At 42.9% G+C, this 21346-nt stretch overlaps 1 protein-coding gene across 3 annotated transcripts in view; it reads right to left on the reverse strand.

The window, feature by feature from the left end:
• LOC130358438 (rho GTPase-activating protein 20-like) overlaps positions 1 to 21346 on the reverse strand; it is a 123878-nt gene that overhangs the window by 56573 nt on the left and 45959 nt on the right. For all 3 annotated transcript variants that reach the window (XM_056561685.1, XM_056561686.1, XM_056561687.1), the window contains exons 3-4: positions 8635 to 8805; positions 2923 to 3072 (exon numbers count right to left, since the gene is read on the reverse strand). In XM_056561685.1, the coding sequence (XP_056417660.1) occupies positions 2923 to 3072; positions 8635 to 8805 (321 nt within the window). The remainder of the gene's footprint in view (positions 1 to 2922; positions 3073 to 8634; positions 8806 to 21346) is intronic.

Below are 21346 nucleotides of genomic sequence, written 5' to 3' on the forward strand. Positions count from 1 at the left end.
GTGACTGGTTGTGATGACAAAGTAATTTAAACCCACATGTCACAACAGCCTAATGGACTAAAACATATTTGTGATTGATTTAACTCACAGCTGTGATGTCAAATCAGTTCCCCAACTAAAACAGTGATGTCACAGCACTTGCCTAACACAGCTGTGATGTCACAGTAGTGACCTAACAGAAAAAGCCCTGATGTCACATCAGTTCCCTGACTAAAACTAACCAGTGATGTCACAGCACTTACCTAACTCATTTGTGATGTCACAGCAGCTCACCTAAAAAATGTGTGTGACATCACAGCTATACATCAGACTGAACACACAATTGTGATATCTCATAAACTTACCCAGGAGCAGACACCAGATTCACCAGAAATCACTAATGTCCTTACTGGGTCTTCTGCGGGTTGACAGTGGGATCAAAATGGGGTGTTGCCTCCCTGCTCTAGTGCTGACATCACCACACCAGTAGTGACATCAGTGCTAGATGTGCTCATCAGTGTGATATGCCTATCAAGCGTAAACCATGGTATGGGGCCCACATATATAGATATTACCTAGAGTTACATGCCACCTATGCCATCTGATGCTTACCACCAGGCACACTTGGTGCCAACTACTAGAGAATATTCTACTGTTGCTCCCACTGCTCAAAAGAGGAAACATGCCCCAGGGAGAAGCCACACATGCTCAAAGGAGGACCCACCCTTGCCCCAGGTAGAATCCACCCATGCTCAAAAAGGACCCACCCCTGCCCCAGGGAGAACCAACCCATGCTCGAAGGAGGAACCACCCATGCTCGAAGGATGAACCACCCATGGCCCAGGGGGAAACCATCCATGCTCAAAGGAGGAACCATTCATGCTCAAAGAAGGAACCACCCATGCTCCAAGGAGGAACCACCCATGCCCCCGGGGGAAACCATCCATGCTCCAAGGAGGGCCTGCCCTGCCCCAGGGAATGGTAACCACTGCACTACAGTAAACACCCCTGAAATAAAATGATAGTGTCAATTGGTAAGAAGCTTCAAATTCAAATATTTTGAAGACTGGTTGAGTTTTCCAACCAGGCCTGGAGAGCGCCCCTCCCCTTAACATCTGTGCTGGGGAAGGAAACAGCTATTTGAGTGGTAAGGAAAAGAAATGGGAATGACTTCTATATTGACAAATGTTGATACAGATTGTGCAGACATGTGAATTCCAAGCATGGGTGGGACTGCCCTGTAAACCAATAACAAAATGGAAATAGACCAGGATTTAAAAATGTTCAGATTTCTTGAAGTATAAACACTTCAGATCTGTCAAAGATCTTGTGTAGACGTGTGATACACAGACTTTGATGTATTAATAAGACCTCTACATGCTGTACAATCATAACTGCAGTAAGAAATACAAGTAATGTTTATAACACTAATAATAATAATAAACCAAAAATTGCTGCGAGGGTTAACCATGGCCGCCCCAGTGACTCACTTAACAAGTCCTCATTACCACTCTCGTAACTCCAAAATGGAGCTTCTGCCAAAATATTGTTTGTCAGGAGAACGTTCACATGTGCATGTCTCTTGGACTTATACAAATGGATTCTTCAAATACCAAATTGTTAACATTTAATTAAACAGTCATATATTCTGCGGGGAGAGAGACCGACCCAGCTTTTTAGCCAGTGCATTGGGGTTTTGTTTGTCACATTCCTGAGCAACTCTAAAGCTTATTCCTAAAATTTCTAGGGAGGTCTGTATTGTTTGGGGGGGAATTGGTCAGATTTGAATATTTGGAACCAGCTGTAGACCTCAAAAAACATGAATAATGACTCAAAAATGTATTGTTGCTCATATCCAATAAAAATTGTCTTATTGGGGGTCTTCCCACCAGAGACATTAAAGGGGTATTGCCATCTGTACATTCATGGTATATTTCCATAATATACCAAAAATGTCTTATAGATGCTGGTTCCACTTCTGTACATCAGTAGACTTCAAACTGGCCCGCCAGATGTTGAAAAACTACAACTCCAAACATGCCTGGACAACCAATGTCGGCAGGAGCGGGCCCGGGGGCCCTTGGTCTTGAGACAGGTAGTGGTCTTAGAGGTGGGGCCCACATCTATAAAACCTTTATCTGTGGATATGCCATACATATACAGATGGGAACACCAATTTAATGGTATATAAACAGAACTAATGGACAGCTCCCAACATGCCTGGACAAATAACGTCAGCCGGAGGGAGCCAGGGGGCCCTTGGTCTTGAGACAGGTAAAGGTCTTAGAGGTGGGGCCCACATCTATCAAACCTTTTTTAGTGGATACGCCATACATATTCAGATGGGAATACCCATTTAAATGGTATATAAATAGAATTGATGGGGTTAGTTTAGACTCTGATGATGCTAGACTGGGCCATACCGGCCATAATGCAGAGAGAGTATGTAGGAAAAGGAAAATTCTGGACTTGCAGCACAAACCATCAGATGGCTCGTAGTATGGAAGATTTAAACTGCAAATTTATTGTACAAATTAGTAAGAAAAAAAAGACCCTCTTCATCACAGGAAAAATTGTATATACATTTCTCATCTGATGAAGTGGCTCCTGAGCCTTAAAACCCGTTATATAGATGTTTATTTTTTTGTTTTTTAATACAATAAATTAGCAGTTTAAATTTTCCATACTACGAGCCATCTGATGGTTTGTCCTGCAAGTCCAGGAATTTCCTTTTCCTCCATACTCTCTCTGCAATAAAGGAGGTTTGGCCCAGTCTAGCATCATCATGGTCTCAATTGACCCCATTCATTTTGTTTATATACCACTAAATGGGTTTGCCCATCTGGATATGTATGACATATCCACAGATAAAGGTTTGATTTCTGTTGCCCTCAAACCAGAGGAATACTTCATCTCCCACCAAAGAATTCTGAGTGTACTCACCTGAAGGTGGCGACACAGTTGGTGATTGGCCAGCCCATGACAAAGGACCTCTCGGGGTAAGTGCTGCCCTCACAGACTTCCTCCATGCAAGAAGCTGTCCACATCTCGCTCACCCGTACATGGTGCTTCAGTTTATAGTGAGATGGAGACCTGCAAAATATTAGTATGAAAGCAAATTTTTAAAATAGTGAGGAATTGTTCACAAGTGTTCTCATTCTTTTCACAAAAAGTCTGTGCAAAAAGTTGCAGCCAAACAACATGGCAACATGATACACATTGTGGTCGCTGACTCTGATGGTCCATACAATGAGTCTCAGTTATAAAGGCAAATACTATTTTTATACTTATGGAAGGATTCCTATTCTAAAAAAAAAAATATATATATATATATATATATATATACACATTTCAGGCTCATATATTTCAAGTGACTAATTTTGGCCATGTAGTTGATAAAATAAAAAAATCCTCATTTTTGCACATTATATTTTAGCAGTGTTAAAGGACAAGTATCATGTAAAAAAAAAAAACATATCCCCTATCTGAGGGATAAAGGATAAGTTTTAGATTGCGGGGGGGGTAGAGGGTCCGAGCTATATAGCTCTATGGGAGAGCTGTTCGACAATCTTCGGCTCTCCCATAGAACTATATAGAGAGGGCGTGGTGGCCCCTGCTTCGGGCGGGGGGTCGTGACGTGCCACTGTATAGGAGAGCCGGGGCTCTAAACAGGAGATTGCGGGGGGCCTCAGCGCTCGGACTCCCCGCAATCTAAAACTTATCCCCTATCCTTTGGGTAGGTGACACGTTTTTTACATGATGCTTGTCCTTTAAATGAAGTTGCTAGCTTAGACCAGTGGCAAACATAGAAGAAAATGAGACCCATAGCAAATGTTGAATATACCATCTGATTTTGTCCCTCAATACAGAAATGTCTGGTGTTTATTTCCCATTACTTTTCACAATCCATTGGACAATACTTTCTGACAATGCAGATAACTGGAGAGAGGAGTTCTGCACAGTTCCTTACCTATAAAAAGAAGTAATGGGACCAACTAGGACCCAACTCTCCAAGGGCCCCATAGCAGCCACATGCCATGCCACTATGCTATGTACACCCTAACTGGAAACCATAAACAAGTTGCTATTGACATATATTATATATATATATATATATATATATATATATATATATATATATATATAGGGGAGATTTATCAAAACCTTTGTAGAGGAATAGTGGTGCAGTTGCCCATAGCAACCAATCAGATCGCTTCTTTCATTTTTAAAAAGGTCTCTGAACCATGAAAGAAGCGATCTGATTGGTTGCTATGGGCAACTGCACCACTTTTCCTCTACACGGGGAGATTTATCAAAACTTGTGCAAAGGAAAAGTTGACCAGTTGCCCATAGCAACCAATCAGATCGCTTCTTTCATTAGATCATGGTTTCTAGATGGCAGAAATGAGAGCTGACCTGCAGTAACCCAGCACGACAACTACACAATGTATGGAGCTGTGGCTCCCACTTCTGTGTATGTGGGTGCAGGTGCCATGCTTTGGTGAAAATCTGATGAGATATAGGGGTGTCAGATATTAATGGCCTATCCTGGAGAAAGGCCACGAATAAAAAAAAAAGTCCTGGAAAATTCCTTAAGGGGTACTCCGGTGGAAAAAAAAAAATTCATATCAACTTGTTCCAGACAGTTATACAGATTTGTAAATTACTTCTATTAAAAAATCTTAATCCTTCCAGTACCTATCAGCTGCTGTATACTACAGAGGAAGTTGTGTTTTTTTTCTGTCTCTCTGCTGACATCTCTGTCTGTGTCAGTAACTGTCCAGAACAGGAGCAAATCGCTATAGCAAACCTCTCCTGCTCTGGACAGTTTCTGACATGGACAGAGGTGTCAGTAGAAAGCACTGTGGTCAGACGAAAAAGAACTACGCAACTTCCTGTGAAGCCTTGCAGCAGCTGATAAGTACTGAAAGGGTAAAAAGATAAAAAAAAAAATAAATAGAAGTAATTTACAAATCTGTTTAACTTTCTGGCACCAGTTGATTTGAAATTTTGTTTTCCAACCAGAGTGCATCCAGCTGTTGCAAAACTACAACTTCCAGCATGCTGGAACTCATAGTTTTGCAACAGCTGGAGGCACATTGGTTGGAAAACACTAACTTAAAGAGGCAACAGAATATCCTGTTGCCAGAGTGACATGACAGGTACCCTTTCATACAACATGGCGGATATTCCTTCAAAAATTTTCACAGCATACAAAGATGTTTTTGGACAACCCACAAGCTTCTAGAAATGAGAAATTCAAAATTTTGCCAAAAATGTGCAGAATATCTGCCTGGAAAACACAAGTGGACATTCCGCACATTTGAACGTTCCGGCGGGGCGCTAGGGCCGCTCGGAAAATCCGCCTTATCGTAAATGGCAATGCATCTCCAAATGGAATCTATTCTTTCTGCGGACCCCAGAATCGGAATTTCCATGACAGAAACATCAGCGGCAGAAATTCTGCAGTGTGCATAATGCAGCAGAATTCCATTGAAATCAATGGAACTGCAGTGGAATTTCCCAGCAGAATAGTTCGGAAATGTTGCCGTGTGAACACACCCTTACTATTCCACATTTATAAATTACCTGTTACCTTTTTGGTACACACAAGACATAGCAATATGAAAAAATAGGAAATCTCATCTATAGCTAAAAAGGCAGCAAAATAACACCCAGCAATAGGAAATATAATAATAAAAATGTGGTTAGAAATATTCACGTTCCCCCTAAAATGAGATAATTTCCTCCTTCTTACAATAAATTGCAAATAAAATGGCTTAAGCTTTATCAAGGTATATGGAAACATTTCTGGATAGTTTTTTGGTCTGCAACAAAATGGTCCAATACGGGAACAGCGTGTGCTATAGTCTCGCCTTTCCATTAGCGAAAGCTGACAAAACAGCCCGGGAGAACACGTGCAAAAGTCATTGGAACGGACATATTAAGCCCAATTCTTCTCAGTACAGCCTCTGCCGGGGAATGGAGTATTATGTTCACGACAAGAACAGCCAGTTACTTCCTTCACCGACCAAGGTCATGTTTATTATATCAGCTTTATAAATAGTGACCGAGTCGAACTGGAACATCATATCCTTTAGCCATAAACATTCCGCATTCCTCAATAATAACCATCGGGGCGACAATCATGCCAAATTAACGTACCCATCCGCATGTCATGGCATGGCCGTCTCCTCTCGCTGTTTATTTAATAGTCATTATATAAAAGGCCGAGGCTGGAAAGATTTTACCCGAGGCCCATTGTTCACTTTCCTGATGATTCCCACTAGAAAAAAAAACCTCATACACAAAACAGCATATCGACTTCCTGAAAAACAAATGGTGCTGCCACGGTTTACTTACATAATAGTAAGGAAAAGTCAACCTGGAAGCGATGGAGTATTTCCCCCCCCCCCATCCTACATAATCTTGTTGATGACCATCGGAGAAATTACAATGGATTCTCAAGGTCGGATTTTATTACGCAACTGTAGGCGAGATGGTGTTTTCCCTTTCGGATTGCCAAGTGCAGTAAAATGTTTATGATTGGTAGGATATTATTCACACATTTATAGGGGACAAAGTATTTATGGCTGCCCGTACTCTCTTCCAGGACATGAATGTAAGAGGACAATTCTGAAGTGTATAGTAATAATATAAATAGGATTATCATCATCATGAATAATGATTATGCAGTACTTAATGATAATAAAAATTATAAGCATTATAAGCAATATTTATTAGTATTTTTTTTATTATTAAGTACTGCATAATCATTATTCATGATGATAATAATTTTATTTACTATTATTATTATTGATTAACTATACTCATATTATTAATTATTTTTGATTATAATATTATTTATCAGAATTTATTATTATTATTGACAATATTAATCGTATTATTATTTGATAGTATTGATTATAATAATCATACTATTTATTATGAATTATAGTAATAATCAAATGATGTATTCTTATTTATTATTATTGATTTTAATATTTATATTAGTAATTAATATTAATAATTACGGTATCTAGTATAGAATAATCATGCTATTAATTATTATTTATAATTACTGAGTATAATAATCATCATATTATTTATTATCATTCATTATCAGAATAATCATATTATTAATTCATATATATTATAATAATATTCATATAATGTATTTTTATTTATAATAATAGTAATATTTTCTATTGTTTTTGAGAATACTTATATTATTAATTATTATTTATTGTTATTAACTATGATACTACTAGTAATAATAATAATAATAATAATTTCATAAAGAAATAATAAAGAACATAGAGACATTTGCTTCATTAGGTAGAACCAATTCTCTGCTCAGGGACTACAATGCATTTTGTTCAGTCTTAAATTTAAAACTACGTTGACACAAAGCAGGAATATACATGTATTTTCGAGAGGCATTTTTTATTTGCCAGTATTTATGAAGCTGATTGGTTTAGAATGCAACCAAGTACAACATGTAACGAATAGACAGTGAGGCTATGTAACCACAGTATATCTTGGGCTTCAAAAATACAACTTGTATTTACAAAATGTTATGATTGAGTTTTTGGGAATTTTTAACTTTTTAGGAGATTGTTTTTGCTGTTTAACAGGCCTTTACACGCTCCAAAATCACATAAGAAAAAAAAAAACACATCGAGTAATATTTATGGCCGTAAACAAAACAGCATTTTGCAGCAATTTCCAACTGAATTTAGGGTAATTAAAGGATTTAAGGATTAATATAGTGTCTGTACCTGTGCGTGATGGTTTTCTCACAATTCTTATGTGATTTTCACCCAAATATTTATTTTTATCATCATACAAAATGACTGTTGTTTCAGAATTGTCCCAGGTTGCAATGCAGCCGAACCTGACCTCACTACTCAGCTGATGACAGGGAGCCTGTCTGCTTCAATGGGTGGAGGGATCGCTTGGTGGGAGAGAGATCAATCTGCAACTAATGCAACAGCTGTAGGCACCTTGACTGAAAACCACAGGTCTTTTGAATGGATGCAGCTAATTTATGTTTCAATGGGTGGGGTGGCTGATGTGTGGGAGGGAGGAAAATGGAATTATGGGATTTGTAGTCAAAAAAGAAAAACTGAAACAGGAAATACCAGTTCACAAAAAGCTAGCCACAATGTTATGGTAATCTCACAACATAGCCATTTAGCCCCAAGACAAGCACAGATCCTTCCTAAGCATGTCCATTACTGTCTGCCAGGTACGTACTGAAATCCCCTTATGGTGGATGACCCCTTTAAATTTGGAGACCATGCCTAATGTTACGAGGAAACAGCTTTACTACATACAATGAAGCTGTTTGTAAAGAACCTCAACAATAGATAATAGTTCCTCAATCCAACCATATAGTCAGTAACATATGTCATATTTGTCACTCACCTCCACAAGAACGTGTGTTGCCACCTAGATAGAATACATCTTTTAACCTCCAAATACAGCCTCTATTTTGTGACTAATATAATCCAATATCAACATAACCAAAATGCCAACACAGCTTTGGTATACTTTGGCACTGAATGGCTTCAGGTTGTAGTGGCGGCTAACCCTATAATTAGGGCCTTTAAGCTAACCCTTCATTGAAGACCATGAATAGATTAAACTTACTTTGACTTGGCAATGATAAGGATATCGGTGAAGAGGAAGAGATGGCGCTCCTGGGTCTGCAGGCCGGTCTTTAGTTGAACATGGCTGTGCATTATGAATGATCGGCTGGGACAGACAAAGGCTTGGACAAGAGGACATGATTCAGGACTCACAGGCGAGAAACAACTGTCCCTGTAAGAACAAAGGAAAACAGGGTTAAACCAAGTTGTCTTTTATAAAATATGATTGATGTCTACGGGGCTGGAAAACTACAACCACAAATGTCCAGAAATGTGTTTATGTGTTATTTCCTCTGGTCCAAGACATATGAAGGCCATACGACACAGACTCATCACCATCCTATAGAATGAATAGGTATTGTTGCATTCATTCAGTACTCTGTTAAAGGAATGGACTGTAAGTTTATTGTCTGGGTTCTCAATAATACCTTTGAGACTGTGTTGACATCAGTCCTAACTCAAGAGAAAAATACTGTATGCTGTGTTGTTTCTCCCATCCAATTCTTGGAATCCAAAATAGAACCTGATGGTCCACATAAAACGTCAGCCAGGTCCACTGGGCACAAGTATTATGCAACATGTGACAGATCTAGCTACGGTGTCCAGCGAAAGAAACTGCCTGCCTTTGGTGTCAAAAAATAAAGCAACTTACTATTATAATGTTATTAGCCATAGTTCACAGAACTTCCATTGTCAACTGAGCTGTTTTGCTTGTAGCTGTGAGGTCCCATCACAAATTCTGGTGCCTACTTCCCCCTCTCCTCCTGTTTCCTGATATTACTTCTCATTAGATTTTAAGAACGCTGAGACTTTTTTTAGCAGAAACTACTGTGACTGAGAAAGGCTTTCTGCTGCCTTAAAATCTAATGAGCAGTAATATGTGCTCCCCCTCTTCACAACAATGGTCTAATCCGGAGAAGACAGGATGGGAGGGGAAGAATTTTGTTTATATCTATCCAAATAGATTTAAGGGCTTATCAATGGCAGGGGTTCCTCTTACTGTGATAGACTCTATGCTATAAATGTTATAGTTGTATATCAGCGTTATTTAAGTCCAATTTCTGCTATGCTTGATTCTCCCTGATGAAGTCAACATATGGTGATACATGCAGAATGTTTTCTAGCAGTGGGTAGGAATTTAGGTTATATCTATCTTCAATAATAATGGGTCACCAATCTATTTTGTGCAGTTGAAATCCAACATGACACATATCTCCCTCTATATGTGCCCATTAGAGGTGAGTCAGGAGGCCACCATACACGTTACATGGGCAGCCCATCATGCTGAAATCTGCAGGTTTAACTGTTCATCCAATGTGGATGGTGGCCTCCAGGCTTTCCCCAAAAGCAGATGTTGAGGGAGATCTCAGGCATGTTGTGTTTGAACTGCCTAAACTCTTTGGTCTTGAGGAGATAAGCCCCCACCAGAGCTGACGGGCAGCCTCTTATCCCACAACTCCCCACTCAAAACACATGCACCTTTAGCCGAAGTGAATGTGGGCAATCGAGAGAAATAACCATCAGATGAACGCTTGATCAGCCAACAGCTATCTTGCTTGTATTGCCAGATTTATTATAGATCTACTGCCCAGTACCCCTTGGAATACATCAATTGAAGACTATATCTGTTGGTATGAAGCTATTGCTTTTGCAGACGCTGAGTAAAAATCCAGACAGTTTTCAGGAAAATGAACATAATCCAATTTTAAACTTGTACCTTTCTTCTATAAACAGGCACCATGACAGGAACTGTCTAAATATTTCCAGCTAATCTACTTCAAGGTGTAATGTAACAAGTCCTGAGCGCTAAGATCACTACTGGTGCCCATCTCCAGGAAAACACTGCTTTCTATCTTTGGCTTAAATACGATTTCTAAAAGCATACAGGGATAAGAGCCAATTCCATTAAATTCATCTTATCAGTATGGCAGGTTGTCTGTCCATAGAAATAAGCTACACATTGTACATATCAAAGTGCCACGAAAATTCACCAAAGCCAAAAAAAAATTACCATAGCTGAAAATTAAGGAGAATGTATCATCAGAAAATGTAGATACTTAAATCAGGTTTATAGATACACCACCACCCTTATCCAAAGGTTGTGCCTGGTATTGCAGGTCAAGCAAATGGGCCAAGTTGCAATTTCTGGCACAACCTTTGGACAAGGGTGGTGTAGTATCTATAACTCCATGGGCAATGGAACTCCATGGGCACTGTACTTCCTCACTTCCCGGAAAATGTATAAGTCAATAGAGATTTATTGGTAAATTAACTCCAATATATTGCAGCTGCCATAAAGCACTATTTTTATTTAGTTTTTTTTACTCACATTTTACTTGTTTTCTTTGGAGGAGATTCATCAAAACTTGTGCAGAAGAAAAGCCAACAGTTGTCCATAGCAACCAATCAGATTGCGTCTTTCATTTTTGAAAATTTGTTGGGAAAAGCAATCTGATTGGTTCAACTTTTTCTCTGCACAGGTCTTGATGAATCTCCCCCAAAATGTTTACTCTCTGGGGTCAGCACTTAGTTTGTATTAATTTATACAAATGGAGATATGTTACTTATCAGTGACAGTCCTTGTCAGAATGGGACAGACATAATTCTTTTAGTTTTCTATCTACAGAGCAATATGAAGGCTTGTACATTATAATGAAATCCTTCTTTGTCTGGCCTTTACATTGATACCCAATATGTATAGTTTTTATAATTTTTTACCATTTAAAAAAAGTATTTTATTAAATATGTTTTTAAATCACCATATTCTGACCCCCAAAAACTGTCCGGGCATGCTGGAAGTTGTAGTTTTGCAACAGCTAGATGAACCCTGGTTGGGAAACACTGCTCTAGGAACGAAACTACAACCAGCTAATTAAAATGTTTTTCATACGTTAAACAGATTTTAGTTTTTTTTAATAATACTATTATATACTATGCAATATAGAGACATAGATAGATAGATAGACCTGTACACTGAGGACAAGCAGGGCTCTGTACACTGAGGACAAGCAGGGCTCTGTGCACTGAGGACAAGCAGGGCTCTGTACATTGAGGACAAGCAGGGCTCTGTACACTGAGGACAAGCAGGGCTCTATACACTGAGGACAAGCCGGGCTCTGTACACTGAGGACAAGCAGGGCTCTGTACACTGAGGACAAGCAGGGCTCTATACACTGAGGTCCAGCAGGGCTCTGTACACTGAGGACAACAGGGCTCTGTGCACTGAGGACAAGCGGGGCTCTGTGCACCGAGGACAAGCAGGGCTCTGTGCACTGAGGACAAGCAGGGCTCTGTACACTGAGGACAAGCAGGGCTCTGTACACTGAGGACAAGCAGGGCTCTGTACACTGAGGACAAGCACGGCTCTGTACACTGAGGACAAGCAGGGCTCTGTGCACTGAGGACAAGCAGGGCTCTGTACACTGAGGACAAGCAGGGCTCCGCACACTGAGGACAAGCAGGGCTCTGTACACTGAGGACAAGCAGGGCTCTATACACTGAGGACAAGCAGGGCTCTATACACTGAGGTCCAGCAGGGCTCCGTACACAGAGGACAACAGGGCTCTGTGCATTGAGGACAAGCAGGGCTCTGTGCACTGAGGACAAGCAGGGCTCTGTACACTGAGGACAAGCAGGGCTCTGTACACTGAGGACAAGCAGGGCTCTATACACTGAGGTCCAGCAGGGCTCTGTACACTGAGGACAAGCAGGGCTCTGTGCACTGAGGACAACAGGGCTCTGTGCACTGAGGACAAGCGGGGCTCTGTGCACCGAGGACAAGCAGGGCTCTATGCACTGAGGACAAGCAGGTTCTGTGCACTGAGGACAAGCGGGGTTCTGAGCTCTGAGGACAAGCAGGGCTCTTTGCACTGAGGACAAGCAGGGCTCTGTACACTGAGGGCAAGCAGGGCTCTGTGCACTGAGGACAAGCAGGGCTCTGTGCCATGAGGACAAGTAAGGCTCTGTGCAGTGAGGACAAGCAGGGCTCTATACACTGAGGACCAGCAGGGCTCTGTGCACTGAGGATAAGCAGGGCTCTGTGCACTGAGGACAACAGGGCTCTGTGCACTGAGGACAAGCAGGGCTCTGTGCACTGAGGATAAGCAGGGCTATGTGCACTGAGGACAATCAGGGCTCTGTGCACTGAAGACAAGCAGGGCTCTGTGCTCTGAGGACAAGCAGGGATCTGTACACTGAGAACAAGCAGGGCCCTGTGCACTGAGGAGAAGCAGGGCTCTATACACGGAGGACAAGCAGGGTCCTGTACACTGAGCACAAGCAGGGCCCTGTCCACTGAGGCCAAGCAGGTTCCTGTACACTGAGGACAAGCGGGACTTTGTGCACTGAGGACAAGAAGGGCTCTGTACAATGAGGACAAGTGGGGCTCTGTACACTGAGGACAAGCAGGGCTCTGTGCACTGAGGACAAGCAGGGCTCTGTACACTGAAGACAGGCAGAGCTCTGTGCACTGAGGACAAGCAGGGCTCTGTACACTGAGGACAAGCGGGGCTCTGTACAATGAGGACAAGCGGGGCTCTGTACACTGAGGACAAGCAGGGCTCTGTACACTGAGGACAAGCAGGGCTCTGTACACTGAGGCTCTGTGACACGCTTCCAGCTAACACAGCAGGTTGATTGACAAGCCAGAAGCCTGCACAGAGCCCTGCTTGTCCTGCCCTCACTTCCTTTATTAGGTCTGTATTAAGTATTTAAAGCTACAAGAACTGGAGATCTTTCTGTTATACATAAGCCTGTCTCTCCACAGTACGCAGAATGTACATAAAATTTTAAAACACTGCATAAGAAATCAACTCCAATAATAACATATGAAATAATTTCTCGTAATGGACCTCACCTTTCTTTTATTTTTTTAAATCTAAATATTATTATAATTATTTGCTAGAAATAAATGGTTCATCAAATACCAGTCAGTCATACAGTCGAGAGTGACAAACTGGCCAATATTTGCCCAGGGTTCTCCCCTCCTAGGGGCCTCTGAGGACAGGACCTTCAAGAGCAACCGGAGAGAACAGTGGAAAAACGTTCCTCTCTACTAACAGCTCCAGTAATCCCGGCCCAACAATAGAGTATTATTTGTATACCACATAGTATATCGTGGTATTATGTGGACTGTATTACGTGGCACTACATGGCAGTATTATTTGGTTGGCAGATGCACTATTATGTAGGTACTGTATAGGAGCAGAGTATAGTATCCACTTTGCTTGCTGACAATCTAATTTTCTATGTAACTATTCCTATACTAAGTCACGTCAAACAGATTTTGGACCCTTGTGTGATGCCTAAATATGTTATGGCTATGAAATGCTAAAAATACATTATATATATATATATATATATATATATATATCCTTATCGTTACTGTGGTGGTAACACAACCTGTTAGTCTACTGGTATATGCTGTATATGAAGCATGTGGTATGTCTGGCACAGGAAGAACCCCCTCACCCAGTTATCATTCCATTACTTTGTTGAAACGTATAAGGAAAAACAGTGAAACAGATGGCAAGTAAGAATTAGGCCCACGTCTTCTCCGCAGAACATGTACACTGACTGACTGCACGTGTGTGACTCATGCAGCACTTGGTAAACGCTTACTCACTGATATTTCTACTCTGACCTATCTTAGCCTTCGTACCCTCTTAGATATTCAGTGTCACATATCCCTTTCAACCCAGACCAAAAGGGCAATGGACATTCTTTTACCCATTGAGATAGTTACTGTGGTACTCGGGGCTGATAGAGTTGATATTTGGCTTTTTATTTTTACCAGGCTAATGGCTAAACAGATTATGCACCCTTTATAAAATAAATACAAAGGAATGGGATGGAGTAATAAATTGATAAAAATATGACTTTATTGATAATTCATTACATATTAAAAACAAGAAAAGACATCATAAAAAGGGAAAAACCAACTTGTGGTGGAAAAGAGGGCGTCACTCCAGAAGGTCCACAATGTAAACTATAGTATTGAATACATTTCATAAGTTGCACTACTGCTCATTCTATTGCACAATCCCATGGAGGATATACCTCAACAACTATAAGGTGCCTAGAGACAGTATACATACCAATAAATAGAATCAAGGTGCAAGTATAAGAGGGACCGCTGGAGAGACGCCACCCCATTTTTGCACTGGTTTTGATAAATCTCCCCCATTGTGAATAATATTCAGGGGGTGGAATATGACGACTGTTCTAGGAACATTTACTGCATTGTTGTTGACTCAGCCATTAATAAACTTACTTATAAAAAATGATATGAAATGGGTTACATCATATACATTAGTTTACGCAATACAAATTATGCACCCTTTATAAAATATAACGTTTATTAAATACTGATTAAAAATCTATATCACCAGAACACAAAATAACAGCATAGCATATGATGAGGCATGTGATACTCAAATTAAAGTGAGATAACAAAAACCTATAAATGTATAGATGGGACCCTGTAAGATCAAAAAATGAGGTGAGTATATATGGAGTCAGATGTTAGGATACAACATATATATATATATATATATATATATATATATATACAGTACAGACCAAAAGTTTGGACACACCTTCTCATTCAGGGTTTTCTTTATTTTCATGACTATGAAAATTGTAGATTCACACTGAAGGCATCAAAACTATGAATTAACACATGTGGCATTATATACATAACAAAAAAGTGTAAAACAACTGAAAATATGTCATATTCTAGGTTCTTCAAGCCACCTTTTGCTTTGGATTACTGCTTTGCACACTCTTGACATTCTCTTGATGAGATTCAAGAGGTAGTCACCTGAAATGGTTTTCACTTCACAGGTGTGCTGGTGTGGAGGAGGAGGAGTGATGGTGTGGGGGGGCTTTGCTGGTGACAATGTTGGGGATTTATTCAGAATTGAAGGCATACTGAACCAGCATGGCTACCACAGCATCTTGCAGCGGCATGCTATTCCATCCGGTTTGTGTTTAGTTGGGCCATCATTTATTTTTCAACAGAACAATGACCCCAAACACCTCCAGGCTGTGTAAGGACTATTTGACCAAGAAGGAGAGTGATGGGGTGCTGCGCCAGATGACCTGGCCTCCATAGTCACCGGACCTGAACCCAGTCGAGATGGTTTGGGGTGAGCTGGACCGCAGAGTGATGGCAAAAAGGGCCAACAAGTGCTAAGCATCTCTGGGAACTCCTTCAAGACTGCTGGAAGACCATTTCAGGTGACTACCTCTTGAAGCTCATCAAGAGAATGAGTGTGCAAAGCAGTAATCAAAGCAAAAGGTGGCTTGAAGAACCTAGAATATGACATATTTTCAGTTGTTTCACACTTTTTTGTTATGTATATAATTTCACATGTGTTAATTCATAGTTTTGATGCCTTCAGTGTGAATCTACAATATTCATAGTCATGAAAATAAAGAAAACCCTGAATGAGAAGGTGTGTCCAAACTTTTGGTCTGTACTGTATATATATATATATATATATATATATATATATATATATATATATAAATATTCACTCACGTTTTTGGGGGGCAGACGTATTCCTTCCTGACCGTATACGGAGCTGATGTGGGATAGACAATATATTACACCACGAATCAATGACAAGAACATTCCTGTCCCTAATATACAGCTCCTAAAGGCAAGCCTATCCGTGCCTAACAGTGGAGGAGGTGCCCCCACTTCAAGACGATGGCTTTCCGCTCCCTAGCTCACATGTCCCTAAAAAATGTGTAAATTAACCCCCTATGATGATGCATCATCATACCTCCCTACCAATAGAATAGATATATACTTTATTGGTAGGGAGGTATGATGATGCATCATCATAGAGGGTTACGGTAATTTACACATTTTTAGGGACATGTGAGCTAGGGAGCGGACAGCCATCGTCTTGAAGTGGGGGCACCTCCTCCACTGTTAGGCACGGATAGACTTGCCTTTAGGAGCTATATATTAGGGACAGAAATTTCCTTGTCATTGATTCGTGGTGTAATATATTGTCTATCCCACATCAGCTCCGTATACGGTCAGGAAGAAATAAGTCTGCCCCCCAAAAACGTGAGTGAATATTTACATTTATATATATGTTGTATCCATATATAATCACCTAATTTTTTGATCTTACGGGGTCCCGTCTATACATATATAGGTTTTTGTTATCTATCACATGCCTCATCATATGCTATGCTGTTATTTTGTGTTTTGTTGATATAGATTTTTAATCGGCATTTAACAAACATTATGTTTTAAAAAGGGTGCATAATTTGTATTGCGTAAACTAATGTATATTAATTAGGAATATTAATTAAGTTTATTAATGGCTGAGTCAACAACAATGCAGTAAATGTTCCTAGAACAGTCGTCATATTCCACCCCCTGAATATTATTCACAATATCTTTTATACTCCACATTGGGAAATTACAAAAACATGGAGATCTGAACTTTGTTGCATGGGGTCACCAAGTCGCTACTTCTTGGAGTGGTCCTCCTGGAGACAGTAATACAAGGCACCAAGCGGTCGGGCAGAAGAGTAATCTGGGAGCTCACTGCTGTCTGAACAGACAGAGCACCATCATGGTCACAGACGGGTAAGGGCAGGCATCACAGGTTTGTGGTCATACACAGGCCAAGGTCAGAAACAGGAGATACGAGGTACAAGGTAGCAGGCAGGTGTGGAGTCACAGAGGAAAGCCAGGGTCATGCACAGTAAGGGAATTGCATATCCAAGAAACACCTTTACAGGAACAGAGACAAGAAAGCTTATTGTTCAGTCCACTGGGTGGCAGTGGTGCTGCCTGGTATAAATGGTGCGATTCAAGATGGTGATTGACTGGGCACAGGTTTGGGAGCGAGCGCTGCCCCTTTAAAAGCCAGAAAGGGAGCAAACATGTACCCTATGGGCAGAACCAGGAATAGGCATCAGCCAAGCACAAGATTGCGGAGGAGCACAGACTACAGCACATGAGCCTAAGTGGTCATGATATAGAGAAGAACTGGACTATCAGGTTAAAGAGGTATTCCAATAACTGACATTGATGGCATACAGTTTGCAAATGGCATTAATGTTTTGGAATAAAAAGAAATCAAAAAGTCGTATATATATGAACAAAAGATAAAATCTAGAGATCACGATGCAAAACATGTGTTACGCCTAGCGCTCCGGGTCCCCGCTCCTCCCCGGAGCGCTCACGGCGTCTTTCTCCCTGCAGCTCCCCGGTCAGTCCCGCTGACCGGGAGCGCTGCACTGTCATGGCCGTCGGGGATGCGATTCGCACAGCGGGACGCGCCCGCTCGCGAATCGCATCCCAGGTCACTTACCCGTCCCGGTCCCCTGCTGTCATGTGCTGGCGCGCGCGGCTCCGCTCTCTAGGGCGCGCGCGCGCCAGCTCTCTGAGACTTAAAGGGCCAGTGCACCAATGATTGGTGCCTGGCCCAATTAGCTTAATTGGCTTCCACCTGCTCCCTGACTATATCTGACCTCCTCCCATGCACTCCCTTGCCGGATCTTGTTGCCTTGTGCCAGTGAAAGCGTTTAGTGTGTCCAAAGCCTGTGTACCTGAACTTCTGCTATCCATCCTGACTACGAACCTTGCCGCCTGCCCCCGACCTTCTGCTACGTCTGACCTTGCCTCTGCCTTGTCCTTCTGTCCCACGCCTTCTCAGCAGTCAGCGAGGTAGAGCCGTTGCTAGTGGATACGACCTGGTTGCTACTGCCGCAGCAAGACCATCCCGCTTTGCGGCGGGCTCTGGTGAAAACCAGTAGCCTCTTAGAACCGGTCCACTAGCACGGTCCACGCCAATCCCTCGCTGACACAGCGGATCCACAACCCGTAAGCCGAATCGTGACAGTAGATCCGGCCATGGATCCCGCTGAGGTGCCGCTGCCAAGTCTCGCTGATCTTCCCACGGTGGTCGCTCAGCAATCGCAGCAGATTGCCCAACAAGGACAGCAGCTGTCGCAGTTGACCGCCATGTTACAGCAACTTCTGCCTCTGCTACAGCAGCAACCATCTCCTCCGCCAGCTCCTGCACCTCCTCCGCAGCGAGTGGCCGCTCCTAACCTACGCTTGTCCCTGCCGGACAAATTTGATGGGGACTCAAAACTCTGCCGTGGATTTTTGTCTCAGTGTTCCCTGCATATGGAGATGTTGTCGGACTTGTTTCCTACAGAACGGTCTAAGGTGGCATTCGTAGTAAGCCTTCTTTCAGGAAAGGCCTTGTCTTGGGCCACACCGCTCTGGGACCGCAATGATCCTGCCACAGCCACAGTCCAGTCCTTCTTCGCTGAAGTCCGAAGTGTCTTCGAGGAACCTGCCCGAGCCTCTTCTGCTGAGACTGCCTTGCTGAACCTGGTCCAGGGTAATTCTTCCGTTGGCGAGTACGCCATACAATTCCGTACTTTTGCTTCTGAACTATCCTGGAATAATGAGGCTCTCTGCGCGACCTTTAAAAAAGGCCTATCCAGTCGCATCAAGGATGTGCTGGCCGCACGAGAGATTCCTGCCAACCTCCAAGAACTCATTCATTTGGCTACCCGCATTGACATGCGTTTTTCTGAGCGACACCAAGAGCTCCGCCAGGAAAAAGACTTAGATCTCTGGGCACCTCTCCCACAGCATCCTTTGCAGTCTTCGCCTGGGCCTCCCGCCGAGGAGGCCATGCAAGTGGATCGGTCTCGCCTGACCCAGGAAGAGAGGAATCGCCGTAGAGAAGAAAATCTCTGTCTGTACTGTGCCAGTACTGAGCATTTCTTGGTGGATTGCCCTATCCGTCCTCCACGCCTGGGAAACGTACGCACGCACCCAGCTCACGTGGGTGTGGCATCTTTTGGTTCTAAGTCTTCTTCTTCTCCACGTCTCACGGTGCCCGTGCGGATTTCTCCTACAGCCAACTCCTCCCTCTCAGCCGTGGCCTGCTTGGACTCTGGTGCCTCCGGGAATTTTATTTTGGAGTCCTTTGTTAATAAATTCAGCATCCCGGTGACCCGTCTCGTCAAGCCGCTCTACATTTCCGCGGTCAACGGAGCCAGATTGGACTGCACCGTGCGTTACCGCACAGAACCCCTCCTCATGTCTATTGGACCCCACCTCGAGAGGATTGAGCTATTCGTTCTCCCCGGCTGTACCTCTGAGGTCCTCCTCGGTCTGCCATGGCTCCGGCTTCATTCGCCCACCCTTGATTGGACCACCGGGGAGATCAAGTACTGGGACTCTGCCTGCCACAGGAAGTGCCTCTCCCCCCCTCCCAGTCCCGTCTGGCAAGCCTCTGTGCCTCCTCATGGCTCCCGTCCTTGTGTCTCCCTGCCCCGTGCCAAGCTTCACCCTCTGCCCCCCCTCCCCATTCCTACTCCTGCTGTACTGCCTGCCATTGAGGAAACCATCCATTCTTTCCCGGTGTCCTCATCCCAGGGGAGGCAGTCACCGGACAAAAAAAAGGGGAGACCTAAGGGGGGGGGTACTGTTACGCCTAGCGCTCCGGGTCCCCGCTCCTCCCCGGAGCGCTCACGGCGTCTTTCTCCCTGCAGCTCCCCGGTCAGTCCCGCTGACCGGGAGCGCTGCACTGTCATGGCCGTCGGGGATGCGATTCGCACAGCGGGACGCGCCCGCTCGCGAATCGCATCCCAGGTCACTTACCCGTCCCGGTCCCCTGCTGTCATGTGCTGGCGCGCGCGGCTCCGCTCTCTAGGGCGCGCGCGCGCCAGCTCTCTGAGACTTAAAGGGCCAGTGCACCAATGATTGGTGCCTGGCCCAATTAGCTTAATTGGCTTCCACCTGCTCCCTGACTATATCTGACCTCCTCCCATGCACTCCCTTGCCGGATCTTGTTGCCTTGTGCCAGTGAAAGCGTTTAGTGTGTCCAAAGCCTGTGTACCTGAACTTCTGCTATCCATCCTGACTACGAACCTTGCCGCCTGCCCCCGACCTTCTGCTACGTCTGACCTTGCCTCTGCCTTGTCCTTCTGTCCCACGCCTTCTCAGCAGTCAGCGAGGTAGAGCCGTTGCTAGTGGATACGACCTGGTTGCTACTGCCGCAGCAAGACCATCCCGCTTTGCGGCGGGCTCTGGTGAAAACCAGTAGCCTCTTAGAACCGGTCCACTAGCACGGTCCACGCCAATCCCTCGCTGACACAGCGGATCCACAACCCGTAAGCCGAATCGTGACAACATGAGCCCCCATACAGCCCCGTATATATAAAAAAGTAAAGTTACGGGGGCATAATAGGGAAACTTTGTGTATACTTATTTTTGTTTACTTTTTTTATTTTTATTTTTTAAGCAGTACAGTAATAGAGAAGCATGTAACCTTGCCTACCGATTTAACATGTCATTTTTACCGTAAAGTGTACAGCACAAAAGTTGATAAATTGTAGTTTTTTTTTCAACTCCCCCAACTGTATTTTCAATGGTAAATTACAAGGTGTCATTACAAAGTAAAATTGGTCCCACAAAACACAACCTCTTATATGGGACTGGATGGAAAAATAAAGAGTTATGTCTCTGAAAAAAGGAAAACGCAAAAAATGAAACTTGCTGTGTCCCCAATGCCAAAATGGGCAGTGTCTTAGAGGGTTAAAGAAATGAGTAAAAAGTACAGGAAATGTACATTAATTTACTACCAGGACAGCAGATATATCTAATTCAAACTTGAGTTAAGATACATGATCTCTGACAACTTACATGGAATACT

This window comes from Hyla sarda, chromosome 2 (assembly GCF_029499605.1).
Source record: "Hyla sarda isolate aHylSar1 chromosome 2, aHylSar1.hap1, whole genome shotgun sequence".
Lineage (NCBI taxonomy): Eukaryota > Metazoa > Chordata > Amphibia > Anura > Hylidae > Hyla > Hyla sarda.